The sequence below is a fragment of the Camellia sinensis genome, chromosome 1 (genome assembly GCF_055761805.1).
Source record: "Camellia sinensis isolate YWXY chromosome 1, ASM5576180v1, whole genome shotgun sequence".
Classification (NCBI taxonomy): Eukaryota; Viridiplantae; Streptophyta; class Magnoliopsida; order Ericales; family Theaceae; genus Camellia; species Camellia sinensis.
This window is the reverse complement of record NC_138961.1, coordinates 99,298,473-99,311,534: the sequence shown is the minus strand read 5'-3', so window position 1 is coordinate 99,311,534 and position 13,062 is coordinate 99,298,473. Positions and strand designations below refer to the sequence as shown.

The following is a 13,062-nucleotide window of genomic DNA, read 5'->3' as shown; positions in this document are numbered from 1 at the left end:
ACGTCTTTGCTTGGACATACGATGAGATGCCTGGTCTTGACCCATCTCTTGTCACCCATCACCTGGATACTTTTCCCAACTCTAAGCCAATAAAGCAGCGTGCTCGAAAGTATCACCCTGACCTGGAGGCAAAGATTAGGGAAGAGGTAGAAAAGTTGTTGAGGGCCAATGAAGTTAACTCCGAAGGCACCCTTGGGAAATTTTTTCTATACAGTGATGCAGTGTGCCATGACATGTTGTGTGCCATGACATGTTGCATCATGAAGTGGAAGTATATGTGGATGATCTGGTGGTCAAGTGTACCGAGGCAAACCGACACCTCTGCGACTAGAAAAAAGTTTTTCAGCGATGCCGCAAATTCTGCCTAAAGATGAACCCTCTCAAGTGTGCCTTCGGAGTTACCGCCGGCAAATTCCTTGTCTTTTTTGTACACCAGCGGGGGATTGAAGTAGATGGGGATAAGATTAAATCAATCATGGAGATGCCACCACCACACTCTCAAAAGGCTTTGAAGAAATTCCTAGACAAAGTGTCATACCTCAGGAGGTTCATTCCAGCTCTTGCTGAGATAACCTTTTCCTTTGGGACACTGCTGAAAGGGAATCACAAGTTTGAATGGCTGCAAGAACACCAGCAGGCATTTGATATGGTAAAGAAAGCACTTACAATGATTGCCCTACAACCCAACAAGCCTCTGCTACTGTACCTGACGTCTACACCTCGGTCTATTGGGGCTCTACTTATCCAAGACATAGATGGCATTGAGAAGCCAGTCTATTACATCAGTCGCAAAGTCAATGGTGTCGAGTCGCGATATACCCCAATTGAGAGGCATTGTTTAGCCTTAATCTTCACAGCGCGGAAGTTGCGCCACTATTTTTTGGCACACCCGATCCATGTTGTGACCTCGGAGTGATCCGGTCTGCTACTTGCTAAGCAAACCCGCTCTGACTGGAAGAATGGCAAGATGGCTTTTGGCTCTAGCAGAATATGACATCACTTGTGTTACTCCCAAGGCTATTAAGAGCCAAGCACTTGCAGACTTACTGGCCCAATTCCTATCTGGTGAACATAAACCTGCAGAGGTATCTCTACCAGGTGAGGTCCATGTCTCAGCAGCTGCAGTTGAGGCTTATTGGGACTTAAAATTTGGTGGAGCTTCGGGAGCTGGGAAAGGCGGAGCTGGCATAACACTAACCAGTGAAGGAGAGAAGTTTCATCTATCATATAAGCTTGATTTTGAATGTTCAAACAACGAGGCTGAATATGAGGCGTTGATACTGGGTCTAATCGCTGCCCAAAAGAAGGGCCTCCGCAAGTTGAAAATTTGGGGTGACTCTGAGTTAGTTGTCAGGCAAACAATGGGTGATTTCGCCTTAAAGGAGCCTTTGTTGGGCCCGTATCGCACCGTGGTTCAAGGGTTGCTCACTCAATTTGATGATGTCCAAATCCAGCATACCCCTCGAACACACAACCGTTTCCCCGATGCCTTGGCTACACTGCGAGCAAAGGTGGATATACCAGATGATAGTATAACCATCGTCATCACGAAAAGAACAACACCAGCAATGTTAGCCGAAGAACATACAGAGCATGAAGCTGAGGGATGGAAAGCAGATATAATCCAACAGAAAAGTTGAAAACAGGCCAGGGAACAATCAGACTAGCAGAACTTGCATAATTTCTGCTCCTTAGAGGAGAGTTGTATTTTCGCGGTGCCAATAACTTGCTGGCAAGGTGCGTCGGTAGACAAGAAGCAACTTACAGACTTAAGCAGATCCATGCTAAGTCTTGTGGAGATGAAGATAACAGTCTATACCGGCAGATACAGAGGCAAGGGTATTACTGGCCAGAGATGGAAAAGGAAAGTACTGAGTTGCAGAGGCAATGTGCAAAATGTCAATCCCATCCCAAGGAAGAGGAAGCCCATTTCTTAAGCAGTGAAGAATGGAGGCGGCCATATGTCGACTACCTTGGAAATGGCAATCTGCCTGAGAACAAAGCCGATGCAATCAGAGTTAAGAGGCGGGCCCTCTGCTTCTTCCTTGACCAAAGGATGAGGCAAATGAGGTGCTGAGGGAAGCCCACAAGACAGAACATCAAGGAAGGCAGCGATTATATGGACATCTCATTCACCTCGGCTACTACTGGCCAACAATGGAAGAAGATGCTAAAAACTTTGTAAGGAGATGCCAATCCTGCCAGAAGTTTGGGAACTTGATACATACACTGGCGGTTGAGCTGCACAACATCAAGACCCCTTAGCTGTTCCATACTTTGGCATTTGACCACGCAGCAATCGAAAGGCCACAGATTGCAGCGACTGAAGTTAGTACCAAGTGGGTGGAGGCTATACCGATGAGGAAGGCAGACGGGGCAGGAGTAGCCAACTTCATCAGAGAAAGCATAATCTGTAGGTTTGGCATACCAAAAGTATTGTTGTCCGACAATGGAACACCCTTTGTAAATCGTCATGTGGGAAGACTGCTGAACGCCTACCAGATCAAGCAGCACAAGTCTAGTCCATACTACCCCCAAGGGAATGGACAAGCTGAGGTGACCAACAAAACCATCATCCGAATATTGAGTAAAATGATGGATGAACCAGGGGGCACATGGTTTGAACGACTCCCCGTAGCACTCTGAGCGTATAGAAGAGAAAGCCAACTCAGGCAACCCCATTTTCCCTAGTGTTCGGGTCCGAAGCTGTGTTACTAGTTGAGTTGGCAGTACCCTCAGCAAGAATGGCTATGTCAGCACACTTAGTTCCAGACAGCAGAAAGAATGACATAGAGGCTGCTGAAGAAAGAAGAGATTGGGCTTCGCGGGCAATGGAAAAGTATCATCAATCCGTAGCTCGTGCCTACAATCAATCTGTTCAGCACAAGAAGTTCAATAAAGGGGACTTGGTATGGAAGACAGTGGACGCAATCATGTGGGGGCAACCAATTCCCAAGTTCTTACCAAGATGGGAAGGCCCCTACAAAGTTGCTGAGGCAAGCAGCAGCGGGTACTACAAGTTGACAAGAGTAGATGATGGGTTCAAAACTGGCCCTATCATCGCCACGTTGTCTGCATGCTCGAGGAAACCATCGACTGCCTGAAGCTTATCCCTCATCCACGATAGGCCCAAACCGTTCCTCTCAAAGCCACTCAGGTTTGCCTCGGCACTTTCCACGAACTTGCTAGGGGTTGTCAGAATCTTCTTAGTAGCAAGGTCGCGAATGAAGCTGGCGAGTGACTCCAGCAGTGCTGTCTGCACCATAGATCTAGGAGTTTTAAAAGCAGGAAAGGTGCCGGGGTGCAGCGCCTGGATGCGGGGCGAGAGTGGGAGCAGCTACGGAGAAGACCCAGTAACTTAGAAAAGAAACTTTCTCTGAGGGTTGAGGGGACTCCCTCACACCCCCGCCAGCTTCAATCACTGGAGGGAGATTGGTGGAGCGACCAAAGGTCCGAGGACAACACACTTCCCTTGAAGATGATTGCCCAACAGCATTGGAATAGGTAGATGCAGCGTTGGCGACCGGGTGAACTAGCCTCGCGAGAAAGACTAAAGCTGCCTGCACTGTCATGTCGCTCCGAAAAGAGGTCATCCATCTGGTAGTCTCCAACGTTCAGATCTGGAACAGCAGTGGTATCCATTCCAGTATAAAAATCTCGGGATACCCCAAGGTCAACTGGCACTTCTGGAAAGTGAGTGGGGTACAAGTCTGCCAGGTGTTCAGAGGTTGTCGAAGCAATTGGGTCAGAGGTCCCAGCGACAGCAATAACAGTGTGGGTGGCTAAAGTGACAGCTACCTCTGCACGTTGGTCCAAATTTAGAGGGGCCACAGCAGGAACAGTGGAAGCAGCCGCTACACTTGCACTCTCCTTAGCCACTTGGGCGTTCGGAAGTGGGGTCTGCTGAACCAATGGAGACTCAGTGGACTGGGAGGAACCACCAGATGCAGCTCCGAAGGGAGGTGGTGCAACTTCTAGCGGCTCTCTCTTGCCGCTATCTTCCCTTGGGGTCTCAGGGAAAAAATCCTCTCCGCAGACAGAGGAACGGTCGAAGTGCACAAAATCAGCGAGGTTTGGAGTCTCTGCACCCTCAGCAATTAGGCCGCCCGCAACAACTTCCACAGCAGGGGGGGACTTCATTTTCTGCAGCCTCCACAACTGGCTCAGCCTCAGTAGTTGGTGCGCGCTCAACACTTGGTTCTTCTTCAACATCTGGAAGTACTGCCCTGCGGGTCCTGAACCTTGTGACCCTTGTAGCAATGGGAAGGTCGTCGTCGTTGTCGTTGTCGTTGTCGTCGTCGTCGTCGTCGTCTGAATCTGAGGAAATTCCGATGGCAGTAGAAGAACCTCTGGGGCCGGTGGTATGGCCGGTGGGCCCTTAAAAGAAAAAAGGTTATGTGATTACCAAAGTAAATGTAAGAAGTCCAAGGAATGTGATTTTCGATTAGTGATGCTTCCAGCCCAATCTGCATCTGTATGTACTTCCACTTGAAGATGTCCTTGTTTTTTAAATATCAAGCCTTTATCCGGAGTTCCCTTTAGATACCTTAGGATCCTGTATGCTTCTTCAAAGTGCTCCTTTCCTGGTGAATGCATGAATTGGCTTACTTTGCTTACTGCGAATGCTATGTCGGGACGTGTGAGATTAGTATATCAGTCTTCCAACAAGTCTCTGAAACTGGTCTATATTCACCACATCTTCAATTCTAGCATGATGTAGCTTCAAGTTGAGCTCGGTTGGTGTTTCAGCAGCTTTACATCCGAGCAAGCTTGTTTCTTTGAGCAAGTCAATTGTGTACTTGCGCTGAGTGACAAAAATGTCCTCCTTAGATGTAGCGAACTCCATTCCAAGAAAGTATCTTAGTGCTCCAGGACCTTTATCTCGAAATCTTTAGCAAGTCCCTTCTTTAACCTTTTCGATTCGGCACTATCATTACCTATTAGAATTATGTCATCTACATAAACAATCAAGCTAGCTACTTTACCTTCTCTTGAGTGTTTATAGAACATAGTATGGTCTGCTTGGCTTTAACTGTATCCGAGGTTTTTTACAACCTTCCCAATGCGTTCAAACCACGCCCTTGGGGATTGTTTGAGGCCGTATAGAGACTTGTTTAATTTGCAGACTTTATCTATACCAAACTTCTTTTCAAAACCTGAAGGTAGGTTCATATAGACTTCTTCTAGATTTCCATTTAAGAAGGCATTTTTTACATTTAATTGATGTAGAGGCCAGCTAGAATTAGCTGCTAGTGACAGTAAAACCCAAATTGAGTTCATCTTGGCAACTAGAGCAAAGGTTTCTTGGTAGTCAATCCTGAGGGTTTGTGTAAACCTTTTTGCCACGAGTCTCACCTTATATCTTTCCACGCTACCATCAGCTTTGCACTTCACTGTAAATACCCATTGGCACCCTACTGTCTTTTTGTCCTTAGGCAGATTCACTAACATCCAAGTACCGTTCTTTTCTAGAGCATTCATCTCTTCCATAATTGTTGATTTCCAATTAGGATCATCCAAGGCTTCCTTAATAATTCTAGGAACAAACAGGTTAGATATCTTTGAAGTAAATGCCCTATGACTTTTGTAAAGTTTCTCATAAGATAAATATTTTGCAATGGAATGTTGGGTACATTTTCGAATTCCTTTCCTAATGGCTAGAGGAAGATCACAATCTATGGGTATAACATTAGGTAAAACCGCTGAAAGAAATGGAGATGAAGTAGAGACAGATGATGGAGGAAACAGATTAGGAATACCCAAGGTTCTGAAAAACGGTTGCGGTCATCGTAACGGTGGCGGTGGCACGGTTGCGGTTGGGGGTATAAAGGCCGTAGCATAACGGTTGCGGTTATCGGAACCGTGAATTTTTTTATTTTTCGCACAATTTGAAAAAAACTTACTGATATGCACATTTTTTTCCATGATCATATCTATTGGGTTTTAAAATAAATATTGATCAATTTTTGTAAATTTTTAAGTTTGATCTAATATATTTCATATTTTTAAATCACTATAAACTGAGTTTTTTACATTTTATTTTAATAATTAATGACTTTATATTCTACAAAAAATCAATCACTAACTATTATATATAAGATAAACAATGACAAAAGTAAGAGAATAAGTAAAAGCCTAAATATATACATATATATATATATATATTTTAATCAAGCCAAATAGATAATGACCACACTTATTATTATTATTATTATTATTATTATTATTATTATTATTATTATTATTTTCAAACAATATATAGATAGGCACACAGAAACAAAATAGTTGAGTGATAGCAGCTGAATAGAATAGTATAGGTTTTACAGCTTCAATAAATCAATAACATGTTCTTCATCTTCCCTCTTCTTTCTCTCTATCTCTTGCTCCTCCATCATCCCTCTTTATCTTCCCTCTTCTCTCTATCTCTCTTCTCCCATTTTCAACTTTTTTTTTTATGTGTTTTTTCAAAAGAAGCAATTTGGAACCGTTACATAAAGGTGCAAAACAGGCCGTTACGGCACCATTACGACCGCTATAGTGGCTGCTACGGCCGACACACCAGTGAATCTCAATCACACTGCAAAAGCAGCCGTGACGGGTGGCGGTAACCACCACAACCGTTACGTTTTATGAAACGGTTGCGACCGCTTTTTAAAACCTTGGGAATACCTGAACTACTTGAGGGACCTTTTTTAAGAGATTCTGATTGGCTTTGTGGTAGAGTGGTTGGCTAGTCTTTACTTTTTCTTTGAGTATTTTTCTGAGCATAAACCAAAAACTCAGGTTCGGGAACAGTTTGTTCCAATTGTAGTATTTCTCCCCCTGTTTGTGAGCCTTCTATGTTTGGAGAAGTTGGACTGAGATTTCATTTGTTCTCTATATCTTGAATACCCTGTTTCTATTCTTGTTTTTCAGAAAACAAGGGATGGAGATCGAATAGGATTTGGTAAGGGATAGATGTCTTTTCTCCCCTTGAAGAGAATTTTTGGTAAAATAGGATTGAGTTTCAAGAAAGGAGACATCTATAATCACCCGAATGTTTTTTGTTTGAGGATTATAGCACTTGTAGCCTCTTTTGTTTGGAGCATACCCGATGAAAACACATTTTTCTGCTCTAAGATCAAGTGTGGATCGAATTTGGCTGGGTATGTGAACGAAAATAGTATAGCAAAAAATTTTTAAAGGCAAATCTGAATTAATTCTGCAATCAAGAAAGGTTTTTTTGAAATATTCTAGGGGTGTGACCTATTGCAAAACCCGAGTAGGCATTCTGTTAATTAAATAAGAGGCTGTCAAAATGGCATCTCCACATAGATATTTGGGAACATTCATAGAGAACATTATGGCTTAGGTTACTTCCAGTAAATGCTTATTTTTTCTTTCGGCAATACCATTTTGTTGAGGAGTGTCACGACATATAGATTGATGAAAAATACCTTTTTCCCTAAAAAAAATCCCTAGATATTCATTGAAGTACTCTTTTCCATTATCAGCTCGAAAAATACTAATTTTTTGAATGAAATTGATTGTCAACCATTTTGTAAAAATCTTGAAACACGTTTTTTACTTCAGATTTGTCTTTCATCAAATAAACCTAGCAAAGCCGAGTGTGATCATCTATAAAAGTTACAAACAACTTTACACCAGTCATGGTGGTAACCTTGGAGAAACCCCACATCACTATGAAGTAAGTAGAATGGTTTAGAGGCACGGTAGGGTTTTGTAAGATAAGTAGTTCGATGACTTTTAGATAAATAACAACTTTCACATTGAAAAGACGAACAACCCAAATTTTTAAACAAGTTAGGAAACAAATGTTTAAGATATGAAAAACTAGGATGTTCTAGTCTAAAATGCCAAAGCATTATTTGCTCACGAGCCGAAAGTGAACTAATACTACAACCATAGCCTTGAGTTGTTTTATTGCTGGATATGTCATCATCAAAGTAGTAAAGACCATTAGCACTGCCAATCAACCTCCCCAAGTTTCGGTCTTAAAATTCACAATGAGAGTCAAAGAAAACAACACGGCAGTGAGAGTTTTTGGAAAATTTACTGACAGACAACAACTTGCAGGCCAGTTTAGGAACATGAAGGACAGAGTGAAGAGTAATATTTTCTAAAATTTTTATTTGAACTTTTCCTACAATGGGTGAGAAATTGCCATCAACAATCCTAACTCTTTCACTTTCAGAATAAAATAAATAAGTATTGAATAAAGAAGAGAAAGAAGTCATGTGATCAGATGCCCCCGAATCAATGATCCAAGGGACAGAATTTTGACTACAAGATAGAGCCATAAGGATTGCTACCTGTCTGTGCAAGAGAACCACTAGGAGTGCTAGATAAAGAATTGGATTTTAGCAGTTTAAGAAGATAATCCATCTACTCCTTACTGAACATACTTACTTCAACCTCATTGGGATAGGAGAATGCATGAATTGGTCTGTCACTTGATTTGCAGCTCTTCCAAGTTGCAGGCTTCCCATGGATCTTCTAGCAGTTTTCTCGAGTATGGCGTGGTTTATTGCAATAATCACACCATACTCGAGATTTTTCATTCCTCCATGGTTTAAAAACCTTGTTTGCACTTGCATCTGATGTAATCATGGCTAAGTTTTCCACAGGTGTAGCAGCTCCCTTTTTCCCACATTCCTACGGCTTTCTTCTCTCCTAACTTCAGCAAAGACATCACCAAAAGGAGGCAGAGGTTGGCGGCCAATTATTCTCCCTCCGACTTCATCAAATTCGATGTTTAAGCCGGCAAGGAATTTGTAGATACGGTGATCTTCCACCATCTTTCTGTTGTGATTGCAGTCCTCGGTTGACTTCCACTCATAATCATTGAACATGTCCAAATCTCGCCACAACCTTTTCAGAGAATTGAAGTACTTAGTGATACTGTCCTCTCCTTTATGAATGTCACCAAGTTTAATTGTCAACTCATATATTTGGGACTGATTTCCCAAATCTGAATACATCTGGGTGATATTATCCCAGAGTTCTTTGGCTGTTGGATAACACATATAGTTGGAGCTGATGTCTTCCTCCATGGAATTCACTAACCATGTCAAGACCATGGAGTTTTCAGCATCCCTGGTAGCATATGCCGAGTCCTCTTTTGCTGGTGCCTTCTTCTCTCCTGTCAAGTATCCGATCTTTCCTCGGCCCAGAATGTACATCTGGATGGACTGAAACTAACGCAAGAAATTATCACCATTGAGTTTAATGCTGGTGATTTGCACCGAGTGAGAATCAGTGTTGGAGACATATTTCTCAATGTTTTTCAGTGAAATGGTAACTGTGGATTCAGATGTGGTTTCTGATATGGTGAAGGACAGCTTGCTGGTTCTACGATTACCTCAGAAGGGTCAGAGAATAAGTCCTTAGCTTTGATACCATGAAAGCTAGAAAGAACAATATTTCTTATTCTCATATTTAAACAATGTACATAGCACCTCTATTTATAGGAGATACAAGGCATAAAATTAGGAATTGATTAGCTACTAATTAGCTACTGATTCTGAGGACTGATTAGCTACTATTTAGCTACTAATTCTGATCCTAATAAACTTTGCTATTCTATAGTATTGACTAAATCTAAATGTTTACAATTGTGATATCCAAAAGAATTCAGCCATATCCTGGAAGAATTATTTTCTTTCCATTTCAAACATTGAATATAGTTGATATTTGTTAGTTTTCCTTTTCTGGGCTTCTGTGGCACGTAGGCATTGTTCGTCTTGCTATGCTTTTTCAAGGGTAAGTGTTTTATTGCCATAAAAGGGGATTTACAATGAAGCTCATGACATGCCAAAGGCAATACCCCCTCTAAAAGAGAGCTTACGCCTAGCCTGCAGAACAATTAAACCTCAGCAATTGGCATTTTAGGATAGAAATTTGTGTGCTTTGCAAATCCTTAGAGCCTTGTGTCAAGAGAAAATTGAGAAACTAATTGGCATGAGTAGTATTTTATTTTTGAGTTACTACTTATGTCTACAATTTGGCTTTCATACTTAACCAAAAAAAAAAGAAAAAATAAATAAATAAGAATAGGGTTAAGTTAGTAGTTTATTGGTGGTAGTTGCTACATAATTGATGTCTGTTGGGCTATATATAATAAATCCACGTGTTTTTTGGGAGATAAATGTAGGCCTTTTTTTATTCAATGGCCACTGAGCAGCGATTAGTAACACAAGTGATGAAGACTAAAGAATTCCTCAACTGAGCAGTGAGTCAACAACCAGGTTATCTCAGTTATCACTCAAGAATTCCTTCAATTACATTGCTGCCATTGCTTGGAAATGAGACTAAATTGGGCGCAGGTTTTTTTTGGTTTTTATTTTTTTCTTTTATCCTTTTCGATGTTGTGATGCAGAGCGTGATTCTTTGGAAGCTGACATGGGCATGGAGATAGAAGGTGATGGGCGTGCCCGTATATCTTCAACTCGATCTGGAAGCAGATCTTGTCTTGCCTCCTGCACCAGCTGGTAGAGTCGACAAACAGGTAATTTCTAATCTCAGTTGTCACTCAAGAATAAATTCACTTACATTGCTACAATTTCTTGGAAATGGATATCGTATTTCATGAGTAAAAGATCAAAATTATTCTGTTGACATGGCTTCTACATGTTCCAATTAGTATGGTGTTAGAATTGTATGATGCACGATTCGATTCATACAATTTAATATGAGTTACAACCAAAATTATTTGAATTGTGTTGTTTGAAAATTGGGTGTGCTGTTGAATTGAGAATTGAGTAGTTCGTCTATGTTTTTGTTTACATAATGTATTGAAATGACGCCTTCTTCTGTTACTCTACGATGAAACAAAAACAGGGCAATTGGTTATACTGATATACGTGGTTATATATAATTTGTTTATATTGATACTAGGTAGTATTTGACTTTGGTTGCTACAGTGTTCCCACATATGTGTGAGGTTTGGAAATTCCTTTCCAATAATTCGGGCTATATTTGATAAGCATCCTAATCTTGTATGAGAAGGAAATAAGAAATGGAAAAAAAAAAACTTTGTTTATAGTTTCATGTGGAAAAAACATGCAAAGAGCGAACTGCTAATACATGTATTTGTGATAATAAGTTTTTTGAGTCAAACTGTATATCTCGTTAAATTGAACAAAGAATACATCACTCACTTATATAGAATGCTAAATCCTAATCCTAAACAAAATACATCACTGATAGAGAATGCTATTAGCTATAGAACACTAACACTAATTCCTAATCCTAAAAGGAAAAGGAAAATGGAGAACACTATTCTCACACCCCCCCTCAAACTCAAGGTGTTTTAGCAGAAAACACTGAGAGTTTGTCAAGAAAAATCGAAACCGAGCAGTGGTGTGAGTCTTGGTGAAGAAATCAGCAAGTTGCAGAGTTGAAGAAACAAAAGGAAGCGAGATAACACCAGACTGTAGATGCTGACGGATGAAGTGACAATCAATCTCAATATGCTTTGTTCGTTCATAAAAGACAGTGTTATGAGCAATTTGAATAACACTTCGGTTGTCACAATAGAGAGAAGTCGGGGAAGACTGAGGGACACCCAAGTTAAATAAGAGACCACGAAGCCAGACAATTTCAGCAGTAGCATGACCCATAGCACGATACTCAGCTTCGGCAGTAGAACGGGCAACAACAGTTTGTTTCTTGCTTTTCCAAGAAATCAGGGAATCGTCAAGAAACATACAGAAATCATAAGTAGATTTACGATCATTAACATCACCAGCCCAATCAGCATCAGCATAGGCCACCAAATCTAACGAAGAAGTAGAAGAGAATAGCAAGCCCTGTAAAATAGTACTGCGAAGATAGCGAAGAATTCGAAGCAAAGCAGCCCAATGTGTAGAGCGAGGAGCAGAAACAAACTGATTAACGACATGGACAGCATAGGCAAGATCAGGGCGAGTAACTGTCAGATAGACTAAACAACCCACAAGTTCGCGATATAACGTAGGATCGTCCAAAGGAACACCATCAGTAGTGTTAAGCTTCACATTAAGCTCAATGGGGGTATCAGAAAGCTTAGTGTCAGTAAGCCTGGCACGATGGATAACCTCGTTGGCATACTTAGCTTGGGATAGAAAGTAACCCTTGGGAGAAGAAGCCACCTCAATACCGAGAAAATACTGCAATGGTCCCAGATCCTTCATTTCGAAGGTGTGGAAGAGATGCTGCTTGACTTCAGAGATAGCAGCAGAGTCAGAGCCAGTGATGATCATATCATCTACATATAGTAAGAGAGCAACAAAACCAGTCGAGGTATGTCTCAGAAATAGAGCAGAGTCGGAAGCAGAAGGATGAAATCCAAGCTTGGTAACAGCAGTCTGAAAGCGATCATAGGAAGCTCGAGGAGACTGCTTCAAACCATACAGAGCACGCCGAAGACGACAAACTTGGCCAGAGGAATGGTGAAGACCAGGGGGAGGACGCATATAAACCTCCTCAGTGAGATGGCCATTAAGAAAAGCATTCTTAACATCCATCTGATAAAGAGGCCAAGAACGAATAGCAGCGACAGAGATTAAAGTACGGACAGTAGTCATCTTGGCAACAGGAGCAAACGTCTCCTCATAATTAATACCATATTCCTGGGAGAAACCTTTGGCAACCAGACGGGCTTTGTAGCGCTCAAGAAAACCATCAGAATGAGTCTTGACTTTGTAGACCCATTTGCAACCAACCAAATTCTTACCAGCAGGCAAAGGAACTAACTCCCATGTATTAGTTTTCTATAGAGCAAACAACTCATCCTCCATAGCTTGAACCCAATAAGGATCTTGACAGGCTTCCTTATAAGACTGAGGTTCTACAAAAGAGTGAATAGCAGACAAAAAGGTACGATAGGAAGCCGAAAAACAAGTATTAGACCAACCCAACCTGTTTGGAGGATGACGCGCGCGAGGAGGATATCGGTGTGCAGTAGGATCAGAGTCGTCAAAAGCAGGAGGATCAGCAGTAGGGGCAGAGTCAACTGGTGGAGGAGGAGCCTTGCGACGAGAATAAACTAACAAGAGAGAAGGAGAAAAGGCCGAAGAAGGA

At 41.6% G+C, this 13,062-nt stretch overlaps 3 protein-coding genes across 14 annotated transcripts in view; 2 read left to right on the top strand and 1 right to left on the bottom strand.

The window, feature by feature from the left end:
- Positions 1 to 13,062, top strand: part of LOC114322465 (uncharacterized) — a 59,400-nt gene that overhangs the window by 31,234 nt on the left and 15,104 nt on the right. For all 12 annotated transcript variants that reach the window (XM_082881312.1, XM_082881315.1, XM_082881327.1 and 9 more), the window contains 2 exons: positions 10,154 to 10,247; positions 10,379 to 10,507. The gene's annotated coding sequence lies outside the window, so the exon portion shown is untranslated. The remainder of the gene's footprint in view (positions 1 to 10,153; positions 10,248 to 10,378; positions 10,508 to 13,062) is intronic.
- Positions 960 to 1,640, top strand: LOC145808727 (uncharacterized). Its single transcript, XM_082907442.1, has one exon. It carries the CDS (start codon positions 960 to 962, stop codon positions 1,638 to 1,640), a length of 681 nt encoding a protein of 226 aa, XP_082763568.1.
- LOC145808273 (uncharacterized) lies at positions 8,613 to 9,182 on the bottom strand. The gene has a single exon (XM_082907404.1). The coding sequence runs from the start codon at positions 9,180 to 9,182 to the stop codon at positions 8,613 to 8,615; it is 570 nt and encodes a 189-aa protein (XP_082763530.1).